This window comes from Gopherus flavomarginatus, chromosome 2 (genome assembly GCF_025201925.1).
Source record: "Gopherus flavomarginatus isolate rGopFla2 chromosome 2, rGopFla2.mat.asm, whole genome shotgun sequence".
In the NCBI taxonomy this organism is placed as follows: Eukaryota; Metazoa; Chordata; order Testudines; family Testudinidae; genus Gopherus; species Gopherus flavomarginatus.
In genome coordinates, this window is record NC_066618.1 from 301239490 (window position 1) to 301263887 (window position 24398).

Genomic DNA, 24398 nt, shown 5'->3' on the forward strand with positions numbered 1-24398 from the left:
CAACTCTAAGACACGAATATGCTCTTTGGTTGCTCACAGGTGAGAAATGCACCTTTTGGATAACCATATCATAACTGTGCAAGGTACTGACCGTGTAGGATTTAGCTTTGAGTACTGTAAAGTTATACAAATAAAAAGAGCAACTCAAAAGGTATAGTCAACTTACTATGACAATTCCTTGCCCACTTATGGACTCCTAGAAGCTGTTCCCCTACAGAAATAAGAAGGCTAAGTGCCAATACAGAATAGTTTACAGGGAGACGGTGTGATACACCCTAGAACAGTGAGCAGACTAACAGGTAGGAATGCAGCACCCATACAATTTTATATTATTTGTATTCAGGTAGTGGTTAAGGGCTCCAATCACAGCTCCATTGTGGCAGGCACGGTACAAAAGCACTTAATACAAAATTCAGCAATCTAGATTACACGTAAAACTGGCAGATGGATGAAACTAACAAATGGCTGTGTAGATTTACTAGTGTTTGTGCAGCATTTTTAAAATGCAAGATGCTATTTAACTGGGAGAGGTGAAGAAAACAGTGATAGTAAATGAAACACATCTTAGCACAATTAGTCATTAACTGAACTACAGTAGCGAACATTCTTTATTACCCACAAAACCTTACGTGACTGAAGTCTACACCATCTACATAGAGAAATATACATTTTTGCTAACAGCCCTTGGAATTTTTTTCACTTCAGTGGAATGGGAGTGCCAGCGCTGCTCTTTCCTTCGATAGGTATTTACTAAGAACATAAGAATGGCCATACTGGGTCAGAAAAAAAAGCCCAGAATCCTGTCTTCCAACAATGGCCAATGTCAGGTGCCCCAGAGGGAATGAACAGAACAGGTAATCATCAAGTGATCCATCCCCTATCGCCAATTCCCAACTTCTGGCAAACGGAGACTAGAGACACCATTCCTGCCCATCCTGGCTAAAGCCAATGATGAACCTATGCTCTATGAACTTATCTAGTCCTTTTTTGAACCCTGTTATGGTCTTGGCCTTCACAACATTCTCTGGCAAAGAGTTCCACAGGCTGACACTGCGTTGTGTGAAGAAATACTGCCTTTGGTTTGTTTTAAAACTGCTGCCCTTTAATTTCAGCAGGTGACCTTTAGTTCTTGTGTTACGAGGAGTAAATAACACTTCCTTATTTACTTTCTCCACACCAGTCATGATTTTATAGACCTCTATCATATCCTCCCTTAGTCGTTTCTTTTCCATGCTGAAAAGTCTCAGTCTTACTAATCTCTCCTCATATGGAAGCCATTCCATACCCCTAATAATTTTTGTTGCCCTTTTCTGAACCTTTTTCCAATTCCAATATATTTTTTTTGAGATGGGGTGACATCATCTGCACACAGTATTCAAGATGTGGGTGTACCATGGATTTATATAGAGGCAATATGATATTTTTTTGTCTTATTACCTATCCCTTTCTTAACGATGTCCAACATTCTGTTTGTTTTTTGACTGCCCCCCGCACACAGAGTGGATGTTTTCAGAGAACTATCCACAATGACTCCAAAATCTCGTTCTTGAGTGGTAACAGCTAATTTAGACCCCCTCATTTTATATGTATAGTTGGGAATATTTTTTCCAATGTGCGTCACTTTGCATTTATCAACATTGAATTTCATCTGTCCCTTTTTTGCCCAGTCACCTAGTTTTGTGAGATCCCTTTGTAGCTCTTCTCAGTCTGCTTTGGATTTAACTATCTTGAGTAGTTTTGTATCATCTGCCAATTTTGCCACCTCACTGTTTACCCCTTTTTCCAGACAATTTATGAATATGTAGAACAGCACTGGCCTCATTATAGACCCCTGGGGAACACCGCTATTTACCTCTCTCCATTATGAAAATTGACCATTTATTTCTACTCTCTCTCCTGTCTTTTAATCAGTTACAAATCCATGAGACGGCCTTCCCTCTTATCCCATGACAGCTTACTTTGCTTATCAGCCTTTGGTGAGGGACCTTGTCAAAGGCTTTCTGAAAATCTAAGTACACTATATCCCCCTTGTCCACATGCTTGTTGATCCCCTCAAAAAATTCTAGTAGATTGGTGAGGCATGATTTCCCTTTACAAAAACCATGTTGACTCTTCCCCAACAAATCATGTTCATCTATGTGTCTGATAATTCTATTCTTTACTATAGTTTCAACCAGTTTGCCTGGTACTGAAGTTAGGCTTACCGCCCTGTAATTGCCAGGAGCACCTCTGGAGCCTTTTTAAAAAATTGGCATCACATTAGCTACCCTCTAGTCATCTGGTACAGAAGCAGATTAAAATGATAAGTTATATTCCACATTTAGTAGTTCTGCAATTTCACATTTGAGTGTCTTTAGAACTCTTGGGTGAATACCTGGTGACTTATTACTGTTTAGTTTATCAATTTGTTCCAAAACCTCCTCTGTGAAACCTCAATCTGGGACAGTTCCTCAGATTTGTCACCTACAAAAGCCAGCTCCGGTTTGGGAATCTCCCTAACATCCTCAGCCGTGAAGACAGATGCAAAGAATTCAATTTTAATTTTTCCCCAATGGCTTTATCGGCCTTGAGTTCCCCTTTAGCATCTCAATCATCCAGTGGCCCCACTGGTTGTTAGCAGGCTTCCTGCTTCTGACGTAGTTAAAAAATTTTTTTGCTATTACTTTTTAAGTCTTTGGCTAGCTTTTCTTCAAATTCTTTTTTGGCCTTCCTAATTGTATTTTGACACTTCATTTGCCAGAGTTTACGCTCCTTTTTATTTTCCTCAATAGGATTCAGCGTCCACATTTTAAAAGATGCCTTTTTGCCTCTCACTGCTTCTTTTACTTTGTTGTTTAGCCGCAGTTGCACTTTTTTGGTTCTCTATGTTTTTTAATTTGGGGTATACATTTAAGTTGAGCCTCTATTATGGTGTCTTTAAAAAGTTTCCATGCAGTTTGCAGGGATCTCACTTTTTGCGCTGCACCTTTTAATTTCTGTTTAACTAACTTCCTCATTTTTGTGTAGTTCCCCTTTCTGAAATTAAATGCTACAGTGTTGGGCTGTTGTGGTGTTTTCCCCGCCACAGGGATGTTAAATTTAATTATGTTATGGTCTCTACTACCAAGCAGTTCAACTATAGTCACCTCTTGGACCTGATCCTGTGCTCCACTTAAAACTAAATCAAGAATTGCCTTTCCTCTTGTGGGTTCCAGGACTAGCTGCTTCAAGAAGCAGTCATTTAAGGTGTCAAGAAACTTTATCTCTGCATCCCATCCTGAGGTGAAAGGTATCCAATTAATATGGGGATAGTTGAAACCCCCCATTATTAATATGGAGTTTTTGATTTTTATAGCCTCTCTAATCTCCCTGAGCATTTCATAGTCACTAGCACCATCCTGGTCAGCTGGTCAATAGTACTGCTATAGGCTTATTATTGAAGCATGGAATTACTATCCATAGAGAGTCTATGGTACAGTTTGGTTCATTTAAGATTTTTACTTCATTTGATTCTACACTTTCACATATAGTGCCACTCCCCCACCAGCACGTCCTGTTCTGTCCTTCTGATATATTTTGTACTCTGGTATTACTGTGTCCCATTGATTATCCTTGTTCCACCAAGTTACGCCTATTATATCAATATCTTCATTTAATACGAGGCACTTTAGTTCACCCATCTTATTATTTATAGACTTCTAGCATTTGCATACAAGCACTTAAAAACTGACAGTTTTTAGCTGTCTGCCATTATGAGATGTAATTGAATGGGATGCTTTTTCATTTGGCTGTTTCTCATCAAATCCTACTCATATTTTATCATCCATCCTCTCCTCCTTACAAGGATACAGAGAATACCCATTAACAGATCCTCCTCTAAGTGATGTCTCTGTCTGAGCCATATGCTCCTAAGCACCTGTCAGCTTCCCCCCCAGCCCTTAGTTTAAAAACTGCTCTACAACCTTTATAATTTTAAGTGTCGGCAATCTGGTTCCATTTTGGTTTAGGTGGAACCCATCCACTCTGATGCGTAGATTCTTTCCTCAAACTACCACTACCAACACCCCATCCCAGTTACATAGCATTTTTAGAGTGATGCAAAAACACACTAGATAGTCCTCATCACAGCCCCCCAACATAGATCAGCATTAGCATCATTTTATATTTGACTTTGTACAGAACACAGTACATGGAAAGCACAGGGGTACTATAATGTAAGTGCAGAAGGAAAGAGCAGTGAAAGGCAGCACCAAGCTTGAGAGGCAGGCACGGTGGCAAGGGTGTTGAAAGTGACAGCATAGGAGAGGGTTTGGCAAACAGAAGCATGTATCTTACAGGTAAACCCCAACTTCTGACTTTGTCTTCGCACAGCTCCTCTGCCCTTCTGGCTCCTTTCTTTAGATTGGCGAGAATGAGGACAGAAAAATAGTACTGGATATCATGGAGGCTGTCTTCCACTGCCTCCTGAAGGAGCATGGGTAGTCTCGCCAGGCACTCCTGAACGATTTCTTGGATCTGAGCCTGGTGAGAATTGTCCTGAAAGGCAAACAAGAGAAGATCCTAACAGGGTAACGTAAAAAGCTCTCAGTGCAACAGGTACATGAGGCCATCCACATCCCTGCTGAGCTCTGCCAGATGCTTCAAAAGCATCCAGAGACCTGCACACACTGCAAGCAATCAACGTGGGCCTCCTGCTACATTGCTTCAGGTCACTGGATGCTGGCTAAGTAGGACATAGAAGAATTAAAGAAGATGACTGAGACTAACTTCATACAGAACCCACAGCTCTGCTGGCCTACTAGATCTACATCCAGAGACAAGTTGGATGCAGTAATATCTTCTACTCATCTTCAACTTCTGTTGGTGAGCAAGACAAGCTTCTTAACTACACAGAGCTCGTCTTCAGGTATCCATGTAAGTTCAAAACCTTGTCTCTCACGAACAGAAGCTAGTCCAATAAAAGATATTACTGCACTCACCTTGTCTCTAATATCCTGGGACCGTCGCAGCTACGACACTGCATACAAACCTACATCCAATAAGTCTCCACATCTCTCCAGTGGAAGATCATAAAAGCATGCACACATCAGATATGTGGGCACCCTGCACTACACTCAAAGGCAGCATGATGCCATGAGCCAAAGAGCTACAGCTCCTTAGCCACCCACTTCTTTAACAAAGAGGTACAGCCTACAGACACCAGCCAGAAGTGATTCACACTGAGCCAAGCATTCAGGCCATACCTCATACCCTAGGACCTGCCATCTTCTAGCCAAAACTCCATAGTAAGAACAATAAAGTGGCCACAGGTTGCACTTCAGAATTTTTGGAGCTGGATATGGCTCAGAGAATGCACTCTGGCGTCCCCTGATTAAATACCTTTGCTTTCCTCCCTCTGCTACAAAGTGACCCTATGGGACCCATCTAACAAGTACGCTTCACAGGCCAGTACTAGACCGAGAACAATGGCATACAGTAGTATCTGAGTTACCAGCTGACCAGTCAACACCTCATTTAGAATCAGAAGTACACAATCAGGCAGCAGCAGAGGACTCCGCCCGTCCCCCACCCCGCGCCCTCTCTCCAAAAAAACAAGTACAGCACTGTGTTAAATTACTAAAAAATAAAACAAAGGGAAAGCAGCATTTTTCTTCTGCACAGTAAAGTTTCAAAGCAGTATTAAGTCAATGTTCAGGTGCATACTGTTGAAAGAACGGTAATGTTTCATTCAGAGTTACGAACATCTCAGTGTTACAAACAACCTCCATTCCTGAGGTGTTCGTAATTCTGAGGTTCTACTGTAATTACAATTTTTTCTCATGTATGAGTTTGTCTTTGGTTCATACTAAAGACTGCCCATTGTCTGCCATCATTGCTGTCGCAGAAGAGTTCCATTCGGATTAGGTACTAGTCAGTCAACGTGAAATGCATTAAACAAGTTAAAATTAATGTTTGTGTTTTAAAGAGAGAAACTCAGGGCTTTTGCTGCAAAGAGAGAGAAGTAGTAGTAAGAAGAGTCTCTTCAGTTCCCTAAATATGTATGTTATTAAGCAGGAGTCTACTAGGCTATGCTGTCATTTTGCTGGCTGCCATTCCAGCATTTCTTCTCCATCTTGAGTAGGACCCAAGACACAAGCACTAGCAGCCAGCAACGTGCATCATGCAATAAACCTAGGGTCCACACAAGTCACTGCAATATGTCTATTCCAGCCGTTCTCAAACTGTGAGTCAGGATGCCAAACTGGGTCACGACCCCATTTTAATGGTCACCAGGGATGGCATTAAACTTGCTGGGGCCCAGGGCTGAAGCTGGAGCCCGAGTCCTATCACTTAGGGCTGAAGCCAGAGCGCCAGGGCTTCAACCCTGGTTGGCAGGGCTCAGGAAACGGCCCCTGACCTGGGGCTGAAGCCCTTAGGTTTCGGCTTTGGTCCCCCCGCCCAGGGCAACGGGGGTCAGGTTTTGGTTTTGGCCCCGGCCCCGGGAGGTGAGGCTCAGGCTCCAGTAGTCTAACGCCATCCCTGGTGACTCCATTAAAATGGAGTCACGACTCAGTTTGGGGTCTCAACCCACACTTTGAGAACCGTTAGAATAGACATATTGCCTGGGATTGTAGGGCTCAGGCTTCAGTGCCTCCTCCTGGGGTTGTGTAGTAATTTTTGTTGTCAGGAGGGGGTCATGATGTAATGAAGTTTGAGAACCCCTGGTCTATTCCATATTATGCATTTGCAAATACCTATCAGTTTTGAGGGAACTTTTAATAGTTGCTCAACCCAAATAAAAGGAAGTTAAAAATGTTAGCGTATGCTTACCTCTGCTCTCTGATTGGTCAGATAATTGACCACTTGACTTATGACACGAGCCACATTTCTGATCACCTTCTCTGTTGCCACCATGCCATGCTGCAAGGCCGTGTGAATGGCAAACTTCTTTAGAGCTGGTATTTCTGGACCAAGAGACAAGAGAACATGATCATTCCCCTGCATGGACCCTCTTCCTCACAAATTATGTTACATTAGCACTCAGAGTCGTCAATCAATCAGGACCCCATTGTGCCAGGCTCTGTACAAACACCTAGTTATCAGACAAAATATGAAAAGGAAGACTTGGGGAAGAGGACTAGGAAAACAGTGATGGGAAACATTTTGTTGCAAAAACTGTCAGAACTTGATGCAGAGATAATTTTAAATAAGATATAAAACAAAAGTGATAGCTGTAATGCCTATTGGCCATGTACCCCGGAGAACACACTGAAACCGACCTCAAAGTTACAGGGGGCAGAACACTGTTTCAGTGAGCAATCAAGCCAACAGACCGCTAACTCAGCAGCAGGATATTTGAGCTCAAGTTAGCAGGTGTTAATACCTGTATCCTCCTCATTGTGGAAGACTTGCGGCTGCCCATCTCGGAGCAGTTTTCCATGCAATTTTAGATATTCTGTAGAGCTGACTGTGAAAACCTGAAGTTTCCCATGCTGGGATTCAACTTCACCAGGGTCACTTGTGTCTGAAGTAGTTAATTCTTCATCCTCAGTCTCCTCCTCTTCTTCATCTTCATCATCCTCAGCAAATGCTGCTTTCCTTCTCATTTCCTGCAACAAAGAACAGCCTCCATTGCACCTCTACTCAAAGCAGACTTGATCAATTGCAGAGGCTTTAGCTAAAATCTAGTAAGGCCCCAAATGAGCATTTCTTGTCTTTCTAAGAGATGTGCGCTAGTTCAGCCACAAGCTGCATTTGGTGTGGTTCTCTGGCTTGTGTTATTCAGAAAGTCATAATGACAATGTATGGATGAATGTACGATGTCTCCTGAAATTAGCCAAACAAGAACACAGAGTTGCCCTCTACTAGATAACGTGCTTCTCATTAAAAAGGTGCCCTAACCATTCGTTTGCAGTACATATAGAAACATCAGCGATTCAGATTAAAGGAGTGGTTGCACCAAAAACATATGGATTCCCTTTAACTTTTCTGTGAAGGCTGACATTTCAGATTTCAGTTCTGGTTCACTGCATCCACTGACAATGTAAGAGCAGTGAAATCCAGATGGTGGGCCGGAAGTGCTGCCCCCCTTCTACATAGACAGAGGTGGTGTTCCCATGGATTCCTACCTGAAGGCCGTTGTTGAAATCCACCCAAATCCGCTGTTTGGAAAACCTATTTCGGGACTGAACGCAGATCAGACTAATGTCACGAAGCTTCATATCTTTCTCTCTTTGCAAATTACTAATCTAAGTAAAGGAGAAAGGGGAGAAATGAGATTATACCCAGAACAGGCGATATCATTTAAAAAAAACCAAAGTTCCAACTGCACCCAAAAGCTGAAGCTGCATGTGACCTGCACATTATTGTTTGACTGGAATGTCACCGCTGTTCAGGGTCAGGAATGACAAGGTAGCCAAAGGAAGTAACTTAAAGGAACAGGAGGTTACTGACTGATAACTGGACGTTCTTCAAGATGTGTGGTCCCTATCTATATTCTACTGTGGGTTACGCATGTGCACTATGCATCTGGAACCGGAGAATTTGAAATTAGCGTTCACTGGTCCATGCATGCCCCCCGGATCACCTTGTCTCTCCAACCAAGGGGATAAAGAACAATGTGGACCGACTGCCTCTCCAGTTCCTTCTCCACCGTGAACCAGAGGAGATCCAAAGCAGAGAAAAAGGAGAGCAGATAATTGAATAGGGACCACACATCTCAAAGAGCCTCTAGTTACAGGTAAGCAACCTCCTCTTCTTAGAGTGATGGTCCCTATTGTATTCCAATGTGAGTAATTAACAAGCAGTACTTAAGTAGGAAGAGGGTGCGAGGATCTTGATGATAGGGCTGAGCAAAGGACTGCTGTTCCAAAGGAGGCATCAGCAGAAGATTCCTGGACTAGGGCAGTGTCATGTAAAGGTGTGAACAGTGTTCCACGAGGATGGATTATAGATATCAAGGAGGATTACATCCTAAAGAGATGCCATAGTCACGGCTTGTGCTCTCGTGGAATGAGCTCATCCCCCATGTGGGAGAGAGGCTCGATATCTGGTAACTGTAGAATGCAGCCCGAGATCCATTTGGAGATCCTGTGAGTCAAGATCACTTGTCCCCTGAGTCTTTCTGTTATAGCAACAAATAGTCTTGGGGACTTCCTGATTGGTCTTGTTCTGTGTAGTTTTACCTAAGGCCTGCCAGACATTGAGGGTGTGGAGTCTCTGTCCCTCTGAGGAAGTGTGCAGTTTAGGGAAGAGCACAGATAAGTGGATTGAATGGTCCAAGTGAAATTCCAAGACAACCTTGGGAGTGAATTTGGGGTGTAAACATAAAACTTTCTTTATAGAATGCAGTGTAAGGAGAATCCGCCATCATCAGTCCAAGTTCACCAACCCTTCTGGCTGAGGTGATAAAGGTCTCAAGTTGCAGTGGGGGAAGTCTAGGTTGGATATTAGGAAAAACTATTTCACGAGGAGGGTGATAAAGCACTGGAATGGGTTACCTAGGGAGGTGGTGGAATCTCCTTCCTTAGGAGTTTTTAAAGTCAGGCTTGACAAAGCCCTGGCTGGGATGATTTACTTGGGGATTGGTCCTGATTTGAGCAGGGGGTTGGACTAGATGACCTCCTGAGGTCTCTTAAAACCCTGATATTCTATGATTCTATGAAAGTGACTTTCATGGAGAGAAGAGACATGGAGCAGGAAGCTAAAGGTTTGAAGTGTGAGCTTGTAAATGCTGAGAGAACAAGGTTCAAGTCCCACTCAAGCGTAGGCTTGTGAATAGTCAGAAAGGTTCCAAGAAGGCCTTTCCAAAATCTGTTGGTCAGTGGGTGAGCAAAGACCAAGTAACCCTGAAAAGAAGGACAGTATGCACACAAACCACTGCCAGGTGGACTCACAAGAAGCTGATGGATAGGCCTGACGTCTTTAGAGAAAAGGTGTAGTCTAAAATGAGAGATATCTGAGGTGCCCAAGAAGAAAAATCTCTCCACTTAGCCAGGAGGAATCTTCTAGTGGAATTCTTCCTACCATTAGAAAGTATGTCTCGTATGGCTGCAGAACATGCATGTTTCAAGAACGACATGCATCCAAAAATCAGGCCCTGAGATGAAGAAAATGCAGATTGGGGTGCTTGATCTTGCCATTCTGCTGAGTCAGGAGTCTGGGGAGCGTTGAGAGGATGACTGGCATTCAGAATGACATGTGCAGAAAATTTAGAAACCAAAACTGTCTGGACCAGTAGAGAGTGATCAGGACAACCTGTGGCCTGTCCTACTGGATTTTGGAGGGTGAGAATGTTTTTTCAGTGTTTACACTGATTCTTCCCTGAGGGTCATCGAATCACAGGATTGGAAGGGACCTTGAGAGGCCATCTAGTCCAGTTCCCTGCACTCATGGCAGGACTAAGTATTATCTAGACCATCCCCGACAGTGGTTTGTCTAACCTGCTCTTAAAAATCCCCAATGATAGAGATTCCACAACCTCCCTAGGCAATTTACTCCAGTGCTTCACCACCTTGACAGGAAGTTTTTCCTAATGTCCAACCTAAACCTCTCTTGCTGCAATTTAAGCCCATTGCTTCTTGTCCCACCCTCAGAAGTTAACAAGAACAATTTGTCCCCTCTCAGTCTTCTCTTTTCCAGCCTAAACAAACCCAATTTTTTCAATCTTTCCTCACAGGTCATATCTTCTAGACCTTTAATCATTTTTGTTTCTCTTCTCTGGATTCTCTCCAATTTGTCCGCATCCTTCCTGAAATGTGGCGCCCAGAACTGGACACAATACTCTAGTTGAGGCCTAATCAGCACAGAGTAGAGGGCAGTGGAAGAATCACTTCTCGTGTCTTGCTTACAACACTCCTGCTGATACATCCCAGGATAATGTTTGCTTTTTTTGCTACCATGTTACACTGTTGACTCATATTTAGCTTGTGATTCACTGTGACCCCCCCAGATCCCTTTCTGCAGTACTGCTTCCTAGGCAGTTATTTCCCATTTTGTATGTATGCTACAGATTGTTCCTTCCTAAGTGGAGCACTTTGCATTTGTCCTTATTGAATTTCATCCTATTTACTTCGGACCATTTCTCCAGTTTGTCCAGATTGTTTTGAATTTTAATCTTATCCTCCAAAACACTTGCAACCCCTCCCAGCTTGGTATTGTCCGCGAACTTTATAAATGTACTCTCTGTGTCATTAGCTAAATCATCAATGAAAATTTTTGAACCGAACTGGACTCGAAACTCATCCCTATGGGACCCTACTTGATGTGCCCTTCCAGCTGGATTGTGAACCACTGATAACTACTCTCTGGGAGCAGTTTTCCAACCAGTTATGCACTCATCTTAGAGTAGCTCCATCTAGATGTATTTCCTAGTTTGTTTAGGAGAAGGTCATAAAAGACAGGATCAAAAGCCTCACTAAAGTCAAGATAGACTACATCTACCGCTTTCCCCCATCCACAAGGCTGTTTACTCTGTCACAGAAAGCTATTAGGTTGAAGAGGAAGTGTAGCATCATTAGAGTTGAAACATGGGCCTTCTGGCATGATTTACCAATAAGGAGCCAGGTGTCGAGGTAAAGACTCTGGGGGTGGTCACTATGCCAAAAGGAAGCACTCTGTAATGAAAATGGTCAGGGCCCATCATGAATCTGAGGAAGCATCTGTGAACAAGATGAATATCTACATGAAAGTAGATGTCCTTCATATCAAGAGCTGTAAACCACATGTTCTTTTTTGGGATCATAATACAGAGGCCTGCGTGACCATACAAATCTTGAGTTTACAAACGAAGTGACTGAGGTGGTGGAGGTTGAGAACTGGTCTCCATAGGCCCTTCTTTTGGGGTATAAAAAAAAGTCAGTCAAGTAAGAGCTGCTTCCTTGGTATCTAGGGGGGACATGTTCTATCACTCCTCTCTCTGATAGGCAGTCCACCTTTTGCTTGAGAATAGTCTTGTGAGAGTAGTCCCTAACGGAGGGAGGAGAAGGGGGTTGTGGAAGAGGTAGGAATGCAAACTCAATCATATAGCCAGTGCAGATGACGTTCAGCACGCACTGGTCCGTTATTACATTCTACAGTTTGAGAGAGTGCCAGACAACCTACAAATGGCACGTGAAGGTCGGACAATGTTTGGCCTAGTGGTTCACCGCTTGCATGGCCCCTTCAAAAATTGTGCCTCTCTGGGGGGTTGAGACTGGGAGGCCAAGCCTGTTGCAGGTGCAGGGAAGTGAGTCTTTTGAACATTCTGTTTCATAGGGCATCTGACGAAAAAAACCTGTGAGCTACGTCTAGTTCTAGATGATTGTCAATGGAACTTTCTCTTGGGAGCAGGTGTATATGTCCCCAGAGAGTGGAGGATAGCCCTAGAGTCCTTCAAACTATTGAAGAATTCATCCATCTTCTGACTGAGTAATTGTAATTCACTGAAGGGGAGTTCCTCCATAGTATTCTGGACCTCTCAAGGGAACTTGACACATGCTATGACTCTGCACGCGACAATGGCAATAGCTATGGCTCTAGAGGATACATCAATGGCATCAACTCTGTATTGGAGGGAAGTCTTGACTCTTAGTTTGACTTTGTCTAACAATGTCTGGAAACAAACTCTATCCTGTTGTTGAAGACTGTCAGTGAACTCTGCGAACATAGAGTAGCTCATAAAGTCACACCTGACCATTAACGGCTGGCAGTTCGCTATCCTGAACTGGAGATCAGATGACAAGACGACCTTTCTCCCCAATAAGTCTGGGCACGTACTCTCTTTGTCTGCATGAGCAGACTGTGGGTGTTGCTGCCTAGCCCTTTCAGAAGCTGCCTAAACCAAAGAGTCGGGAGGAGGGTGAGAAAACAAAATTTCAGCCCCTTTGGCTGGCGCAAATTTTTCCATCCAGTTGGGGATGGAAGCACAGCTGGCAGGAATGTGCCAAACAGCCTTCACTGGCTCCATTATAGCTTAGTTTATGGGGAGCACTATTTTGTTGGATCCAGATGGGTGGAGGATGTCAAGGAGTTTGTGCTGGGATTCCTGAAACTACTTATGAGGAATCTGTAGTTCTCCAGCAACCCTATAATGAAGATCCTAGAACTGCCTGAATTCACTGGGGGGAGGTGGGGGGGAGACATGGGGGTTACTGCTTCATCCAGAGACAAAGATAGCAGTCTTGCTGGTTCTGGCAGAACCGCTGGATCCAGTGCATATTGCTCTTCCTCCTCTGAAGGATCGGGGGTGGGGGGGAAGGGAAATCAGAGTCTCTCCATCAAGAGGAGGCAAGGAGTGACTCCCTAGTAGACTTGAGAGACTCTGCAGAGCAGTACTGGTCCCAGGGCCCCCAATATGGCCAGTAGGAAGGGTTAAAAGGGGGACATGGAAGCCCCAATGGCATGAAGTGCCAGTGGCTCCAAGCTAAATGCGGAAGTTGGTCCCAAGCAGGTGTAACTCTTTTGAGTGGTGAAGGATATGTGGGGTAAGGAAACTAAGCTTCCTCAGGTGGTCTGAAGTCTCCTGATGAGGAGAAAGCTGATTCCTGTTCCAGAGGTGGTGCCACTGAAGGGAAGTTGTATCTTGAGGAAGGAACAGGCAATAAACTTCTCTGAGCTGTTGACTTCCAGGTGGTGTTATAACATCTCTGGAAAGGAACAGACCCAATGGAGGAGATGCCAGATCCAGGAGTGCGAAGATGTCCTGTGGAGTGGCCTGGGACTCAGTTCTCCCAGTGTAAGAGTTGTTGTCTTCGTCTCGAACATCAGAGCTGGAGAAGTTTCAGAGTAGCAGCCGTGTTAGTTTGTATCCGCAAAAAGAACAGGAGTACTTGTGGCAACTTAGAGACTAACAAATTTATTTGAGCATACGCTTTCGTGGGCTACAGCCCACTTCTTCGGATGCACAGAATGGAACATATATTGAGGAGATATATATACACATACAAAGAGCATGAAAAGGTGGGAGTTGTCTAACCAACTCTGAGAGGTCAATTAAGTAAGAGAAAAAAAACTTTTGAAGTGATAATCAAGATAGCCCAGTACAGACAGTTTGATAAGAAGTGTGAGAATACTTACAAGGGGAGATAGATTCAATGTTTGTAATGGCTCAGCCATTCCCAGTCCCTGTTTAAGCCCAAGTTGATTGTATCTAGCTTGCATATCAATTCCAGCTCAGCAGTTTCTCGTTGGAGTCTGTTTTTGAAGCTTTTCTGTTGCGAAATTGCCACCCGCAGGTCTGTCATTGAATGACCAGACAGGTTAAAGTGTTCTCCTACTGGTTTTTGAGTATCATGATTCCTGATATCAGATTTGTGTCCATAATTCTTTTGCAGAGAGACTGTCCGGTTTGGCCAATGTACATAGCAGAGGGGCACTGCTGGCACATGATGGCGTATATCACAGTGGTAGATGTACAGGTGAATGAGCCCCTGATGGTATGGCTGATGTGATTAGGTCCTATGATGATGTCACTTGAATAGATATGTGGATAGAGTTGGCATTGGGCTTTGTTGCAAGGATAGGTTCCTGGGTTAGTGTTTTTGTTCAGTGAAGTGTGGTTGCTGGTGAGTACTTGCTTCAGGTTGGGGGACTGTAAGCGAGGAGCTGGAGAGGGTGCTGTTGAAGACTGTGCCTCAAGTAGGAGGTGAATTGTCTTTGGCAGAGCCAACAGATCCTGAGGTCTGGGAGGTGCTGAGAACAATACAGGCTGATCGCTTTCCAGTACTTATGGAGCTTGATGTTTACGGACTTTCTTGTTAAGCCTCTGGGACTTAAGATGTTCCACAGTAGAACCTCAGAGTTACAAACTGACCCTTCAACCACACATCTCATTTGGAATCATAAGTACACTATCAGGCAGAAGCCGAGCCCCCCCCCCCCCCCCGAACCCCCAAAAAAGCAAATACAGTACAGTACTATGTTAAATGCAGACTACCAAAAAAAAGATTTGACAAGGTAAGGAAACTGTTTCTGTGCTTGCTTCATTTAAATAAAGATAGTTAAAAGCTGGATTTTTCTTCTGCATAGTAAAGTTTCAAAGCTGTATTAAGTTAATGTTCAGTTGCAAACTTTTGAAAGAACCACCATAATTTTTTGTTCAGAGTTATGAACAACCTCCATTCCCAAGGTACTCATAACTGAGGTTCTACTGTAAGTCCTCTTGGGCTGAGGTGCTGAGCTCTTTAGAGTCAAATCGGATGCCTCTGAAGTGGATTTTGCAGAAGACCGTCTCAGGCATATGAAAATGCCTCCTGGGTTCCCGAGAAGATCCTGCCAGGGGGTCTATGGGGGTAGCATCTCTGGCATCAGTATCAGACTTAGCTGCAGGAGGCCCACGCCTTGCTTAGTCAGGCTGATGTACAGGAGGTTTCTCCAGTCTGGGTCCAACTGAAGGCTCGCAGTCTTTTCCTTGGAGGTGTTTTCAAAAGTGGAGTTCCTGCCCTTCCCTGGTACAGCTGGGGAACAAGTGGCAGATACTGCACCTCACATTGCTTTGGGGAACCAATGTGAGCTTCCCTAAAGCAATATAGCCATAGTGGTTGTCACTGACAAAGAAGGATTGCAGGCAGGAAACACAGTTTGAAGCCCTGAGTCCTGGGCTCAGTCCAGTACCCACATGGGGCATTAGGGGGAAGGGAAGTGTTCCCCCAAAGATTAATCCAGCACTACAAAACTATTAAAACACTAAAATTATTAACTGTACAAGATGCTAAAAACTATTTACAAAGCTAATTAATATCTTAAGTGATGAAGCCAAAGCTATGGACAGAGAGGTTCCAACCTGGCTCATGCAGCGGTGAGAAGGAACTGGAGAGGAAGTTGATCTGCTCCACCTTATATCCACTGTCAGAAACACGAGGTGAGCTAGGGCGCATGTGCAGACCAGTGGACAATACTTTCAAATTCTCCAGCTCCAGTCACATGGTATGCATGCATAACCCACAGTGGAACATGTTAGGGACCATCACTTAAAGAAGAATCCACATTTCCTTGTTTGGGCAAAAAGTTGGTCAGATCATGGCTCCCAAGGACACTCACTCTGAATTCTTTCTCTAGGATTTTCTTCCTAAGATCATTTTCTTTCTGGAATGAGGCTGGATTTTCTGCTCCAGGTCCTTGCTGTTGCTGCTATGAAAGAACAGAATACTGGAAGCATTAAAAACATTAGAAATGTAAAGCTCCACACTATTCCAATCACCAGGCTGTCCCTCATAGGTAATCTAGATCTTCATGGGTTTTATTAGTTTTTAAAAAAGTGATATTTCCTAAGGTTGGGGGGGAGGGGGGCGTGTTTAAATCAGAAAAATTCCATGAACTAGAAACATCTGGCTAGACACAACTGAGCACAATAAAGCTTTCTACTGCACAAATCACTGACATTTCCAGAAGAGAACATTGAGGGAGTCCTCAAGACTCATCACACCCAAGCACAGCAGTGACTGGCACTCCACACCAATGTTATAGTGATAAAATTGAGATTAAGTAAAAGACAAGTAACTTCAACCTTATTTTGTGGAAGCCTCTCTACTCATTTTGCCTGAGGACATGATACAAGAAGAGAAGACACGCATGTAAGCTTGGCTCCAAACCCTTGAGGCATAGTTAATTTATTTTCTCTATAAAAGGTCCCTATACAATCGTACCACTGTTAACAAGTGAACAAAATTAATCTAGCTATCACTGTATGTTAATAATTCTTAGTATTATTTTGTAGCCAATCAGGATTGGGGCCTTGTTATACTGAGTGCTATATTAATACATAGTAAGACAACCCCTGATCTGAAGAGTTTACAGATTAAGACTAGATAAAAGAAATGAGTAACTAAACAGGAAAACATGGGGAAGACAGGAAAGCGGTTATAGGGATAGGACATATAGACTTGAGCACAGTCTGATGGTTTCAAATAGTTAGTTGCACAGTATATATCAGCAATAACAAATCCTAGTATCTGAGGCAGAATTTTCATCCATCCATCCACTGCAATAGCTATTTCAGGGTATGTCTACACTACGGGATTATTCCGATTTTACATAAACCAGTTTTGTAAAACAGATTGTATAAAGTCGAGTGCACGCGGCCACACAAAGCACAATAATTCGGCGGTGTGCATCCATGTACCGAGGCTAGCGTCGATTTCCAGAGTGTTGCACTGTGAGTAGCTATCCCATAGTTCCTGCAGTCGCCCCCGCCTATTGGAATTCTGGGTTGAGATCCCAATGCATGATGGTGCAAAAACAGTGTCGCGGGTGATTCTGGGTAAATGTCATCACTCATTCCTTCCTCCGTGAAAGCAATGGCAGACAATCATTTCGCGCCCTTTTTCCCTGGATTGCCCTGGCAGACGCCATAGCATGGCAGCCATGGAGCCTGTTTTGCCTTTTGTCACTGTTACGGTATGTGTACTGGATGCCGCTGACAGAGGCGGTACTGCAGTGCTACACAGCAGCATTCATTTGCCATTGCAAGGTAGCAGAGATGGTTACCAGTCGTTCTGTACCGTCTGCTGTGCCACTGTAAATTGGCGATGAGATGACGGTTACCAGTCGTTCTGTACCATCTGCTGCTGTCATGGGTGCTCCTGGCTGGCCTTAGCTGAGGTCAGCCGAGGGTGCAAAGACAAAAATGGGAATGACTCCCCGAGTCAATCCCTCCTTTATGGTTTATCTAAAAAATAGAGTCTCTAGAATATGAAGCAAGTGTACTAGAGAACCAGTGTACCAGAGAACCAGAGAGCACAGCCGCTCTGTGTCAGATCCCGCAGAAATGATGAGCTGCATGCCATTCACGGGGAGTGCCCCTGCAACAACCCCACCCGTTGATTCCCTTCTCCCCCAACCTTTCTGGGCTACCGTGGCAGTGTCCCCCATTTGTGTGATGAAGTAATAAAGAATGCAGGAATAAGAAACACTGACTTTTTAGTGAGATAAAATGAGGGGGAGGCAGCCTCCAGCTGCTATGATAGCCCAGGCAGTACAGAATCTTTTCTTTAGACATGAAAGGTGGAGGGGGGGGGCGCTGATGGAACTCAGCCCCCAGTTGCTGTGATAAGGAAGGTTACCAGCCGTTCTGTACCATCTACCGGGAAAGACCAGGAGTCATTCCTATTTTTACCCAGGCGCCTCTGGCCGACCTCACCTGAGGCCAGCCAGGAGCACTCACGGGCTTATGACAAGTACGGCCATCAGTCCTTTTGCACGGTACCGTCTGCTACCTGGGAGGGGAGGGGAGAGGATGCTGTTATTCATTGCCGCAGCAGAATGTCTACCAGCAGCATGCAGTAGACATAGGGTGACATATAAAAAAGTCAAGAAACTATTTTTTCCCTTTTCTTTCACGGGGGGGTGGGGGGGTAAACTGACGACATATACCCTGAAACACCCCAGACAATGTGTTTGACCCTACAGGCATTGGGAGCTCAGCCAAGAATGCAAATGCTTTTCGGAGACTGCGGGGACTGTGGGATAGCTGAAGTCCTCAGTACCCCCTCCCTCAGCGTCCATTTGATTCTTTGGCTTTTCATTATGCTTGTCACACAGCACTGTGCTGTGGCCTCTGTCTGTCATAGCCTGGAGATTTTTTCAAATGCTTTCTCATTTTGTCTTCTGTAACGGAACTGTGATAGAACAGATTTGTCTCCCCATACAGCAATCAGATCCAGTATCTCCCGTACGGCCCATACTGGAGCTCTTTTTGGATTTGGGACTGCACCGCCACCCATGCTGATCAGAGCTCCATGCTGGGCAAACAGGAAATGAAATTCAAAAGTTCACAGGGCTTTTCCTGTTTACCTAGCCAGTGCATCCGACTTTGGATTGCTGTCCAGAGCAGTCACAATGGTGCACTGTGGGATACCGCCCGGAGGCCAATACTGTCGATTTGCGGCCACACTAACCCTAATCCGATATGGTAATACCGATTTCAGCGCTACTCCTCTCGTCGGGGAGGAGTACAGAAACCGATATAAAGGGCCTTGTTGTGTGGAAGGATGCAGCGTTAAATCAGTTTAACGCTGCTAAAATCGGTTTAAACGCGTAGTGTAGACCAGGCCTAAGTCTCTCTTGACCTATCACAAATGAAGTACAATGCCTAACTTCCGTTCATCTTTAGACTACGGAATAGCCTTCCAAGAGAAGAGAAAGCTCTATTGCTTAGGCTGTTTCAAACCATACAGGGCAAAACACTGGAAGAACATATTGTAGGGTACAGTTCAGCACTGTCTCCTGGGTGATGGACTAGATCTAAAAGCATTTTCCTCTCTAACCTGGCAGTCTGAGAGCTGATGATCCCCCACATCTCCTCTTATTGTGCTGCTCCCAAGGTTTGAGTCAGATTTTCTTCATATGTGATCTCTGAATTATCCATTCTCCTTTTCTCTGCACTGGAACAACTAACCACGAAAAGCCTTTCTCCAGGTTTGAAATACAGCCCATTGGAGTCTGAGTGGCAGGGGTGAAGGTAGCTGAAGGATAACAGCTGTTTTAACCACTAACAAACATAATTTTCTACTGCCTGGAGGCCGTTTCCAGACCCAAACATATCTGCCACCCAGTGTCTTGTGCTAGGGGGCAGAAAATAATTACCAACCTCTTGCTGGAGTTGAGCATAAAGTGTGTCCTTCTCCATCTCCATTTGCACCCGCTGATTTTCCAGCTCTTCCAGTGATTTTTCTATGGGCTGGATTTCATCTCTTAAATCCAGATCACTGCAAGATCCAGATCATTTAAAAGTTAGGCTATAAAAAAGTGAGCCACTACAAAAAAAAGACATTGCATACACCGATATTCTACTTGAATTAAGTGGATATTTTTGCTGTAAAAGAATTACACAGATATTCTGCTTTAATTGCTTGATTACTAACAGCAATTCACTGTGAACAAATCTGACAATCCTGTGCCACTCATTTTGTTTGCAAAGCTTTTCCAGATGGACGAGTTCAATGGCTCACTGGTTTGCATACTACACTATAATCTAGGGCCCTCATGCTATAGGTTAGACATGGGCAAACTATAGCCTACAGGCCACATCCGGCCCATGGGACCATACTGCCCAGCCCCTGAGCTCTCAGCTGGGGAGCCTAGTCCCCAGCCCCTCCCCCAGTGTCTCCCCTCCCCTGCAGCCACGCTGCTGCATGGGCTGCACTCTGGCCTGCCGCTGCCGCTGGGCAGCATGGAGAGCGCAGCTGGCTCTGGCCGGGTGTTGCAGCTGCAAGCTCCTACTGCTGGTAAGGGGAGCACAAGTATGGAGGTAATGTGTGACACACTGAGTGCAGGGGACTGGATTAGATGACCTCTTGAGGTCCCTTCCAGTTCTATGATTCTACATTGGTGCACACAACAAAATTCATGTGGTGGGGGTGGGGCGAGAGGGTCAGACCCTGGCTTGCTACACAGTAACTTGCGAGCCCTTAGTCTCAGTGGGATCACCTCTACATTCTACCTCTACTTAGACTCATAGACTCTAGGACTGGAAGGGACCTCAAGAGGTCATCGAGTCCAGTCCCCTGCCCTCATGGCAGGACCAAATACTGTCTAGACCATCCCTGATAGACATTTATCTAACCTACTCTTAAATATCTCCAGAGATGGAGATTCCACAACTTCCCTAGGCAATCTATTCCAGTGTTTAACTACTTGTAATCTGTCTCATTTTATGAAAAAGTTAAGAGCATCTCTTGTGCCCCTGGCAAGTTGCTGAAGAGGTTCTCAATTTAACAGAGCTTGAGTGATCAACCACTACCTCATGCAAGACATGCTACTGCAGCAGACTCATAAGAGTTGAAGTTACCTCATTATTTCTGTAACATTGAAGCTGTCAGTCTTAGTACAAACAAAAGCTAAACTCCCATATTGCCCATCCATGAGTAGCTGCCTCCGCAGGTTTGCACTCAGCATTTCTTTGGCAGTCTTGTCATCCACTGCTCTGGTGATGTTGGCTACTACCCATACTGCATTGCAGTTCTTTAAATACTAAAGGATGGAAAGAAAATAGTCAGTTTACAGGAAAACTGTAGTGATTAGTTTCAGAATCTCCAAACCTGCATGGGTGTCTAAGTGGCAAAGTGATACTTACGGCAGGTCTACACTATGGGGCTAAGCTGACCTAAGTTATGCAACTCCAGCTACGTGAATAACCTTAGGTCCAACGTACCTTAGGTCGACTTATTGCAGCGTCTACACCGCACTAGGTCGACGGGAGAAACCCTCCCGTCGACTTACCTTATGCTTCTTGTTCAGTAGAGTACCAGAGTCGACGGGAGAGTGATCGGCGGCCGATTTAGCAAGTCTTCGCTAAATCGACCCCTGGTGGATCGATCACCGTGCGTCGATCCCCTGGTAAGTTGAGAAAAGCCCTTAGAAATATTAAGTGGAAGCTCCAGTTGGATAATGCAAAAGGAAAGAATTCCAAATCTATTTACGTGCCAAGGCTTTCAGAGTGGCTATGTAACAGTTACATGTGTCTAACAGCGGTGAACCATTTTCCAAATTTAACGTTAATCAGGGGTTTTTTTGAACTCTGTAACCTACTGAGACACTATAAGACAGTTGCCCAGATTTTCACAGAATGTACCAATACAAACACAATTTAGCAGTGTTGCTGATGGAGATGTACAAAAGGGATTGCAGTGGCAGAAAGGTCCGCGTAGACACAAACACAGCTGTGTTACTTCTGACTGGTTAACAGTTCTTCCAGCTGCTTACAAAAACTCGCTTGTACTGTGAAGAGGTCTGAGGTTTTACCTGAGTGTAAAACATCAATTCCATTATATTGCTATAGGAGAACTGATCAATGGTCTATCTAGTACTACGATCAGTCCCTAATAGCAACCCATCCTTCTAAGGGAAGGGTAAATGTCCTCAAGACACCTAAGTGCGTGTAGCGGGGCAGTCACGTTGCTCTGGCCCTGAAAGGGTTAAAAGCCAGCCCCTGGAGGTCCTGGTGGGGCAGTTAGGGAACAGGGAGAAATTGGATGGGGCAGAGGTTCGGGGGGGGGCAATCAGGGGACAGGGAGCAGGGGCAGTCGGATAGGGCGTGGGGTCCGGGGGGGCAGTCAGGGGACAAGGAGCGTCGGGGGGGAGGTTGGATGGGTCAAGGGTTCTGAGGGGGGCAGTCGGGAGCAGGAAATGAGAGGGGACAGGTTGCTTGGGGAGGCACAGCTTTCCCTACCCAGCCCTCCATACAGATTTGCATCCCAATGTGGCCCTCGGGTCAAAAAGTTTGCCAACCCCTGTGCTACAGCGTGCAATATGATAGCATCTATGGTGATTACTTACAGACCTCAAATCAGTATATGCACTGAAGCACAAAGATGGATAGCACTTGTAATTTTATCCTAATTAGTGCAGCTGCCGATTCCACTTATCCATAGAAGCTACTAATCCTAGAGTTTTAGTAATCAGCTTGTCACTATGGCATCATGCAGCAGCAAGTGCCACATGTTAATTACATGGTGTTGCAAATGGTTATGTTTGAAAACCAGAGGAAAATGGAAGAGGTTGCTCATGCTCCCAATGCATACTGAATGACATGAGGTGTGCAAAAGCATTATATAGCTGCTAAGGAAGAAGATGCTGTTTCCAATGCAGATCAGGGTCTGAGAACCAGAAGGGACACAAGGGTTTAAAAAACAAAACAACCCACAGCCTTAAAAGGGCTGCAATTTCAGAGATGCCATTTTACCTCTTTGGCAGCATTATCCCTGGCAGCGTTGGAATCTCTTATTCCAGGCAAATCCACCAGCACGGCCCCAGTCTTCAAGACATCAGCACCAGGAACACGGATTTTGACACATTTAACAATGGGCCAAAATTCTCCACCTTTCATGTCGCGTAAGTTATCAGTCCGAGAATCAATGAATTTCTCTATTTTTGTGCGAAAATCTGCTGCCTAAGCAATGGAGAGAAAAGAAGAGTAAGGTTCACTACAGGCAATAGGCTGAGCTACTCCATTTATCACCTACATCAGTGTGGAATAGCCTGAATGGGTGAAGACATAGGAAGGTTACACGTCAAATCATGCTGTGTTTACCTTCTCTGCAGAGATGTGCTTTACTGTCCCAAGATGCTGAGTCACCTCCTTCATCTCTATCAGCTTTGGAAGTTCTGCTATTGTCCCATATACAGCTTTCACACGACTATAGGCAGCACCAGCTTCAGTCTTGCGATCTGGGCACCGTTTCTTTAAGTTACCTGATTTGTCTTTCATATCTTCTAGGAGAGCTTTCAGCTCATTATCCCACTCCTGGAGTGGGAAATACAGAAACAACTGAGACAATATTCCAAAAGAGTAAGTCTGTAATTTGTTATATGTAGAATAACTATTAAAGTTAAAATGAATCAAAACGAGATGCTCTCTTTTCCCTAAGGTATGTTTACCACATACAGAGGAGTGAGTTCTATTACTGTTGCTCTGCTGAGACCAAGAAACATTTTTTAACTGATTACACCAGCTAGTCAGTAAAACAGGAAATATTTTCAAACATTTTAAAAAGCTTTTTTTTGTTTTTTCCTCTTGAAGACCGAAAAGTTTTCCACTCAGCTCTGATTCTCTCCCGCTGATATTTCTACAGCTTCCTTTTACCATAGTACCTGAGCACTAAAATTAAACATACAATATGAACAGCACTGCCAACAACTGGTACAAAGAATGGCTACTGAAAAGATCCAAGCATGAGCAACATTCTTATTTTTAAACTATAGGGTGACAGGGGATCAATTTAAATCACCAAGTAGAAATCCTCCATTTAAATCACTGATTTTAATCTACTTTTCCACTTGTACTTCAATTATTTTCTGAAGAAAGGTGCATTCTCACTGGTCGATATAATCATGAGGAAGATGTAGTAGGAAGAGAGCCTGAGATATAAGCCCTTGTATCAGAGGCCTGGTATGAGGCCTGAGCTAAAGTAGTGGGCAAGCTTTGCTGATATAAAGCAAAGTTAGCAAACATCAGGCTCTGCCTGCTTGCGAGTTCACAGACTCTGGCAAGAACAGGGCTGATATTGCAGAAACACACATTCCTAAGAAGTGCTAGGCACAGAGCGCTCACGCAAACACATCCCGATATCCAGTGGTACCAGAACATCTTTGATATCAAGGATGGTACAAAAACATTCTCCAAGGATAACAGGAGCCCCCTACCCCTCCTCAAAGATAAGATCAGGATGACAGTGTGATGAATAGAGATGTTTTAATCGAACCAACATGTACAAGGAGATGGGTGATAACTAGCCACGTCAGGGAGCAGTAACTATGTCAGGGGGTGTCATAAACAGATAGCTAAGGGTTAATGTCTCTTTCACCTATAAAGGGTTAACAAACAGTGACCTGCAAACACCTGACCAGAGGACCAATCAGGAGACAAGATACTTTCAAATCTCGTGGAGGGAAGCCTTTGTTTGTGGGTTTTGGGTTTGTCTTTGTTCTCTCTGGGTCCTGGACGGGACTAGGGGTGCAACCAGGTT

At 44.4% G+C, this 24398-nt stretch overlaps 1 protein-coding gene across 7 annotated transcripts in view; it reads right to left on the bottom strand.

Annotated features, from left to right (window-relative positions):
• The window catches only part of NUGGC (nuclear GTPase, germinal center associated), an 89661-nt gene that overhangs the window by 26076 nt on the left and 39187 nt on the right, over positions 1-24398 (bottom strand). For 5 of the 7 annotated variants that reach the window (XM_050939286.1, XM_050939280.1, XM_050939283.1 and 2 more), the window contains 9 exons: positions 22964-23176; positions 22616-22822; positions 20723-20904; positions 19523-19640; positions 15976-16065; positions 8088-8207; positions 7343-7568; positions 6790-6923; positions 4315-4515 (listed from right to left, as the gene is read on the bottom strand). In XM_050939286.1, the coding sequence (XP_050795243.1) occupies positions 4315-4515; positions 6790-6923; positions 7343-7568; positions 8088-8207; positions 15976-16065; positions 19523-19640; positions 20723-20904; positions 22616-22822; positions 22964-23176 (1491 nt within the window). Of the gene's footprint in view, positions 1-4314; positions 4516-6789; positions 6924-7342; positions 7569-8087; positions 8208-15975; positions 16066-19522; positions 19689-20722; positions 20905-22615; positions 22823-22963; positions 23177-24398 lie in introns of those variants that run through there. The other 2 variants (XM_050939281.1, XM_050939285.1) reach the window with 2 other exon arrangements.